The following is a 7,766-nucleotide window of genomic DNA, read 5'->3' as shown; positions in this document are numbered from 1 at the left end:
AATGAAAGCGGACCATGTGCTATCGCCATTCACAAAAATTAACTCAAAATGGATCAAAGACCTGAAGGTGAGACCTGAAACTATAAAACTCATAGAAGAAAATATAGGCAACACACTATTTGACATTGGTTTTAAAGGAATCTTTTCGGATGACATGCCTACCCAGACTAGGGAAACTAAAGAAAAAATAAACAAGTGGGACTTTATCAGATTAAAGAGCTTTTATAAGACAAATGAAACCAGAATCAAGATGAACAAACAACCAACCAGCTGGGAGAGAATATTTTCAAAACATACATCAGACAAGGGGTTGATCTCCATAATATATAAAGAACTCACACAATTGAACAACAACAACAAAAAACCCAATCAAAAAATGGGCAGAGGAAATGAACAGACACTTCTCCAAGGAAGATATACAGATGGCCAATAGGCACATGAAAAGATGCTCAACATCACTAATCATCAGGGAAATGCAAATCAAAACAACACTAAGATACCACCTCATGCCCGTTAGAATGGCTATAATCACCAAGACAAAAGACAACAAATGTTGGAGAGGATGTGGAGAAACAGGAACCCTCATACACAGCTGGTGGGAATGCAAATTGGTGCAGCCTCTATGGAAAACGGTATGGAGATTCCTCAAAGAATTAAAAATAGAGATGTCCTATGATCCAGCCATCCCACTACTGGGAATCTATCCAATGCACCTGAAATCAACAATCCAAAGAGGCTTATGCACCCCTATGTTCATTGCAGCATTATTCACCATAGCCAAGAAGTGGAAGCAACCTAAGTGTCCCTCGACTGATGATTGGATTAAGAAAATGTGGTATATATATACAATGGAATACTACTCAGCCATAAAAAAAGACAAAATCATCCCATTTGCAACAACATGGATGGGCCTGGAGCGTATTATGTTAAGTGAAAGAAGCCAGAAAGAGAAAGACAAACACTGTATGATCTCACTCATATGTGGAATATAAACCAACACATGGACAGAGAAAACTGGACTGTGGTTACCAGGGCAGTGGGGGTGGGGAGTGGGGGGTGGGCACAAGGGGTGAAGGGAGTCATATATGTGGTGATGCACAAACAAAAATGTACAACCCAAAATTTCACAATGTTAGAAACCATTAAAACATCAACAACAACAACAAAAAATTTATGGGGCAATGGAAAAGCAGACTGTGCATTCTGAGGTCCTAGAAGTCTTTATGAGCAAGGGAGAAAAAAACATTTCCAGTAAATAGTATTCAGCATCTCAGGACCCTGCCCTCTCCTTTGGGAGAATAATTGTTCCTCATCTTGAGGATGGTTAACAGGGATATTCCAATTTGTCTCTGCTTTCTGTTCTCAGGCATGCAGATATTATGCTGGAATTTCTAGGCTGAAGAACTAAGTTATATTGCTTGGCAAATTAAATAAGCAAATCAATAAATAATTTCATTTTGAATTATACATAGAAAACCCTCAAGACTCCACTAAAAAACTGTTAGAACTAACAAACAAATTCAGCAAAGTTGCAGGATACAAAATCAATATACAAAAATTAGTTGTATTTCTACACACTGATAACCAAGTATCAGAAAGAGAAATTAAGAAAACAACCTCATTTACGATAACATCAAAAAGAATAAAATACCTAGGACTAAATTTAACCAAGGAGGTGAAAGACCTGTACACTGAAAATATTAAGACATTAATGAGAGAAATTGAAGAAGATAGAAATAAATGGAAAGATATTTCATGCTCATGGATTGGAAGAATTAATATTGTTAAAATGTCCATACTACCCAAAGCAATCTACAGGTGCAGTGCAATCCCTACCAAAATTCCAACGATATCACAGAAATAGAACAAACAATCCTAATATTTGTACGAAACCACAAAAGACCCCTAATAGCCAAAGCAACCTTAGCAAGAAGAACAAAGCTGGAGTCATCATACTCCCTGATTTCAAACTATATTACAAAGCTATGGTAATAAAACAGTATGGTTTTGGCATAAAAACAGACACATAGATCAATGGAGCAGAATAGAGAGCTCAGAAATAAACCCACACATATATGGTCAATTAATTTAAAACAAAGGAGCCAAGAATATACAACCGGGAAAGGGCAGTATCTTCAATAAATGGTGTTGGAAAAACTGGACAGCCACATGCAAAAGAATGAAACTGGACCACTATCTTACACCATTCACAAAAATTAACTCAAAATGGATTAAAGACTTGAATGTAAGACCTGAAACCTTAAAACTCCTAGAAGAAAACATAGGCAGTAAGCTCCTTGACATTGGTCTTGGCGGTTACTTTTTGAATCTGACACCAATGGCAAAGGCAACAAAAGCAAAAATAAACAAGTGGGACCACATCAAACTAAAAGGCTTCTGCACAGCAAAGGAAACCATCAACAAAATGAAAAGGTAATCCATGGAATGGGAGAAAATATTTGCAAATCATATATCTGATAATGGGTTTATATCCAAAATATATAAAGAACTCATATAACTCAATGGCAAAAAAACCCAAAAAATCCAATTAAAAGATGGGCAGAAGATCTGAATAGACATTTTTCCAAAGAAGACATACAGATGGCCAACAGGTACATGAAAAGATGCTTAACATCACTATTTATTAGGGAAATGCAAATCAAAACCACAATGAGCTATCACCTCACTCCTGTTACAGTGGCTATTATCAAAAAGACAAGAAATAGTAAGTGTTGCCGAGAATGTGGAGAAAAGGGAACACTTGTGCACTGTTGGTGGGAATGTAAATTGATGCAGCCACTATAGAAAACAGTACAGAATTTCCTTAAAAAATTAAAAATAGAACTACCCACCTCTGGGTATTTATCCAAAGAAAACAAAAACACTAACTTGAAAAGATTTATGCACCCCCATGTTCATTGCAGCATTATTTACAATGGCCAAGATACGGAAAGAACCTAAATGTCCATCAATGGATGAATGGATAAAGAAGATGTGGTGTATATACATATATCAATTATTAATTATATTTATAAGATTAATTGTAAATATATATACACACACACATATACACACAATGGAATATTATTCAGCCATAAAAAGAAGGCAATCTTGCCATTTGTGACAACATGGATGAACCTCGAAGGCATTATGCTAAGTGAGATAAGTCAGGGAAAGACAAATACTGCATGTTCTCACTTAACATGGAATCTAAAAAACAAACAAACAAACAAAAGCTCATAGATACAGAGAACAGTTTTGTGATTGTCAGAGGCGGCAGAGGGGTGAAATGGGTGAAGGAGGTCAAAAGGCACAAACTTCCAGTAATAAAATAAATAAGTCCTGGGGCTGAAATGTACAGCATGGAGACTCCAGTGAGTAATACTGTACTGCATATGTGAAAGTTGCTCAGAGAGTAAATCTTAAAAGTTTTCATCACAAGAAAAAAAATAATTTTTTTTGTAAGTATGTGTAGTGACAGATGTTAACTAGACTTATGGTGGTGATCATTTCTAAATGTATACAGATATCACATCATTACATTGTACACCTGAAACTAATATAATGTTATATGTCAATCTTATCTCCAAAAAAAACCGGAAAACATGACACAGCTGTCACCTACCACTACTGCTATTACCATTATCACTCATGTTAAGAAAAAAGAATTTCTTCTTTGGATTTCTCTGTTGGGGGGCAGGGTGGTGAGAGGGATGGGGACTTGAGCTTTTACCCACTTAAATCCTGGAAATTTTGCCCAAGCAAATTCTTATGGAAGTTTCAATCACAAAGAAAACAAACTTACAAGGTGGAGGAAGAAGCTGCTGGCTTGACTAAAGGCTGAGGTTTGGCAGCTGCTCAGAGCACAGTACATGATTCAGACCCTTGGAGGAGTGCCTTGCTCCTTTCTTGAAGCACATCCCAGGTTTGGCGTTGGTTGCGGGCTCTCCGAGAGTGACACCTTCTGCAAACCTGGCTGTGTCTGTGGCTCAGCGCCCGCTCTCTTAAGGCGTTTTGTGGAATTGCCCATCAGAGCCCATGAGCTAACCATGCGTTTCCAGGTGGTGTGATTTTGGCTCAGATAAGCCTGGAGCACGGTGGATCTCTATGAACCGGCTTGAGTTCATAGAGATCCACCAACAGCTGCTCCTTGTCTTGAAGATCATGGGCAGACCTTGGTGACTTTACATTTAGTGGCATCAGGGGTTAAGGCCAGTTAAAAAAGATTCTAAACGTAAGTGGGTATAACCTTTTGGGAAGCAATTTGGCAGTAGCTAACAACAACCATAAAAAATGTTCAGCGGCTGGCCCAGTGGCATAGTGGTTAAGTTCGCGTGGTCCACTTTAGCGGCCTGGGGTTTGCCGGTTTGGATGCTGGGTGTGGACCTACGCACTGCTTATCAAGCCATGCTGTGGAGGCATCCCCATATAAAGTAGAGGAAGATGGGCATCGATGTAGCCCAGGGTCAATCTTCAGCAAAAAGAGGAGGATTGGCAACAGATGTTAGCTCAGGGCTAATCTTCCTCATCAAAAAAAAAAAAGTTCATATCCTTTTATCTACTAGTTTTACTTCTAAGAATTTATCCTACAATAATAAATAGGTTTACATTCCAGAACATATTCATTCTAGTCTTGCTTATAACTGCAAAATATTGAAACAGCCCAGTTGTCTAATAATTGGAAGTTGGTTAAATATATTATGCTAAATTCATCTGATGGAATGTTCTAGTCAAAGATCTGGGAAAAACTCACCAGATAGTTTTTAAAACCATATAAAAAAACAATATATACAGTAAAATTGTGATTTTATAAGGAAATATATGTGCATTAAAAAAGGCAGACATATTACTAAATAAAAACATTTCTGATTGATGGGATTATAGGTAGTTTTTATGCTTTTCTGCACACCCCAATTTTTCTATAATGAACATATATACCATTTGTATTCAATAAAAATAATACTATTTAAAAATGGTTCCAGTCACATGCTGGCTTTAAGTCATCATTCCTAAGAAAGAATCCGGCCTTGCTGGAGCTAGCGCTGACCTACCCAAAGTTGGACTTAGTAAAAAGAGCACCAGGGAACTGGAAGAGAGTGGAGAGAATGTGGTTGGAAGGCAGAAGTCAGGGTTGGGGGTTTTGCAGTGCAGCCCTGCAGGGCGAGTAGGGGCAGAAAGTAGTTGAGTCAAAGTTCTCTGTGGGGAAGGGAGGCCACTTCCTGTCTAGGAGGAAGGGAATGCCAGTGTGTTCTGCCCGGGGCTGCTGTGCTCTGACATGGGGTTATCATGAAGGAGTGTGGGAAAAACTCAACCACCCTGTATATTGAGGAATGAGGTCAAGAGGTGCCCTGAGAGGTGCTGAAGGAAGCAGACCATGAAGGCACAGGATTGCTTCAGAGTTACTTGATGTCCCTGCTGTGACTGTTGCCCAGGGAGATGTGCTGTGGTTTTCTCACAATACAGGCCCTACTCCCCTGGACCAGAATGGAACCCCCGTGGACCTGTTGTGAACTGGTCAGTCAACACCAGTGATCTTGCTGTCCCTACTTAGCCTGTTACCTCAAGGTCAGCACAATTTGTATCAGCTAGGAGAAAGATAATAGTGATAACATTTGTATGGCGCTTTACAGTTTACATATCATTTCTATGATGGTTCAGGGAGGAGCTGTAAACATTCCTTTCAGAGAACACACATTTATAATCTGAAAATAGCCATGCTGAGGGCTTTCCGTTTCCTCAACTGTAATTCCATCTGTGACACTCTCTGCTGCTTTCTGGTGGCTGGGATTATATTTAGAAAAGATGGATGGATGCCTGTCTTCCAGCTACTACAAAATGGAGGGAAAACCAGTGATATTAGCGAAAAATTACCTGCCCCTTTATAACGAACCTAGGAAGTGCTAACAAATAATCACCATTAATGAATAATGTCATAGATTCTGTTAGGTTAACACCAGGAACCCAGAAGAGAGAATCACCAGTTTAGTGTAGACCTGCTAAAGACAGGTACAATGGATGCTCTTCATACAGACTCAGTTCCTGGGTGGTAATCACCTGGTAGAGTTTTCATTTGAAAATCAGTGTTTTCAGAAACCACATGACTTAGGGTTATGCAGTTCAATCTCTGACCCAGCACAGCATCCCTATAGCCCACCAGCCTCTGTTGAATACCCCCTGTGATGGGGACCTTGCTACCTCTCCAGGAGAACATCCCATGTTTGCATACATATGGTTGTTAGAAAGCATGCCCATGGGACTGCAGTGTGAGGGTCATAAAAGAGCTCTGAGTTGAAGGGAATGTGGCTCAGTTTCAGAGGTGGAGGACATGTAGCTATAAGGACACTATATGGGATTACTATATCCAATTTTTAGAATTTCTTGTTGTTTTTCTCCTGTTACTACTACATACAAGATACAGAGATGCTTGCATAGACTTTGTTTGCGAGAGTGGTGCTGGGTAATAATATTGGTCTAGCACATCGTTCATTATTTTGTGGATAAAACTAGAAGCAAGTCGTCCTCCTCATTGACTTTTGCTTGTCACACAAAGCCTTAATTACAGGATGCATATCCACCTCAGCTGCCCTACTAGATGGGTTTTGCCCTCAAGGAATTGATAATCATAATCTAGACTTGGTTGGTAGCAGACTGAGGAAGGCTACGTGGGAAGCCCAGTGGAATTATAGGTTCATTAATTCGGTTTGTTAGTTGTTTATGATTTTATGAATATTAAGTGTCTCTCCAATTGGATTGCATATTCCCTCAGGGCAGGAATTACTTCTTATACTTGACTGTGGTTTCAACACTGAGCACACACAGTACCTCCCCAGTATGTGCTCAATCATTATTTGAAGAAAATTGTGTTGTAGATAGCACACTGAACAGATACTGAAAAATTAATACAATTAACAATGACTATAAAGCTATTGGTTTCATACCAATAGAATATCATAATTTAAACAGTACACTGCCCTATAAATTACGACCCCTTAATATATGTAAAATTTTTGTATTTTTAAAATGCTTTAAAAGATATTTATTTTTTTAACAAGTGAAAAATGTTCTTTAAAAGACATGTAATTTTTAGTGAAAAATAATATTACCAAAGGCATATATCAATTTGTTCATCATCTTCAAGAAATGGGATTTTTATATAAAATATGTATGTAGCATTGAATGCCAAAATGATGGGTATATGTGGTTGGAATTCAAAATTAGATTTGCTATTAAACTTGTCTGGTTGGTGTCTTAAGTCAAGAAAGATCTTGAGTGGGGAGAGGGAGGTGCGTTGGGTAATTAGTGCTTTTGAAGGTGAATTTCCTCTCAGTGTGATAGGTTTGTGTTAGTGGTCAGGACAGCCATTCAGACTGACAGTGCCCTGGACTTCCACAGCTTCAGTGACAGGGATAGGAACGTGGTTGACTTGAATATTCTTTAGACAGCCAAAAAATGATTTCCACACAGGGATCTTCAGGGTCTGCAAATTAGCTGAAAGAGAAAAGGAGAGGCATTCACTGGATAATTCATATTGTCAAATGAATGCACCCCGTGTTTCAACAAACAGTCCTATCACAGCTAAGGGGACCCAGGGTCTCAGCCCATGCAGTCATTTCTTCCCTTCAAGCAGGCACCCGACACTCCACCTGCTGTGATAAATCAGCAACAAGGCTACTCTTCAAATTCTTCAAAGAAGGAGATTCCACAGCCCAAATCAATAGATAATAACTCTGAACTCTAGTGCTTTTTATGGGTCACAGAAGACCTAT

General features: G+C 38.8%; 1 protein-coding gene across 3 annotated transcripts in view; it reads right to left on the bottom strand.

The window, feature by feature from the left end:
• Nucleotides 1-7,015: 7,015 nt before the first annotated feature.
• Nucleotides 7,016-7,766, bottom strand: part of LAMA3 (laminin subunit alpha 3) — a 248,035-nt gene continuing 247,284 nt past the window's right edge. For 2 of the 3 annotated variants that reach the window (XM_087439074.1, XM_004421001.3), the window contains one exon: nucleotides 7,016-7,488. In XM_087439074.1, the coding sequence (XP_087295200.1) occupies nucleotides 7,343-7,488 (146 nt within the window). In that variant the 3' untranslated portion in view covers nucleotides 7,016-7,342. The remainder of the gene's footprint in view (nucleotides 7,489-7,766) is intronic. The other variant, XM_087439073.1, reaches the window with a different exon arrangement.

Source organism: Ceratotherium simum, chromosome 14 (genome assembly GCF_057802395.1).
Source record: "Ceratotherium simum simum isolate JZ-2026a chromosome 14, ASM5780239v1, whole genome shotgun sequence".
NCBI classification, from domain to species: Eukaryota; Metazoa; Chordata; class Mammalia; order Perissodactyla; family Rhinocerotidae; genus Ceratotherium; species Ceratotherium simum.
This window is presented reverse-complemented; position numbering and strand designations above follow the sequence as displayed.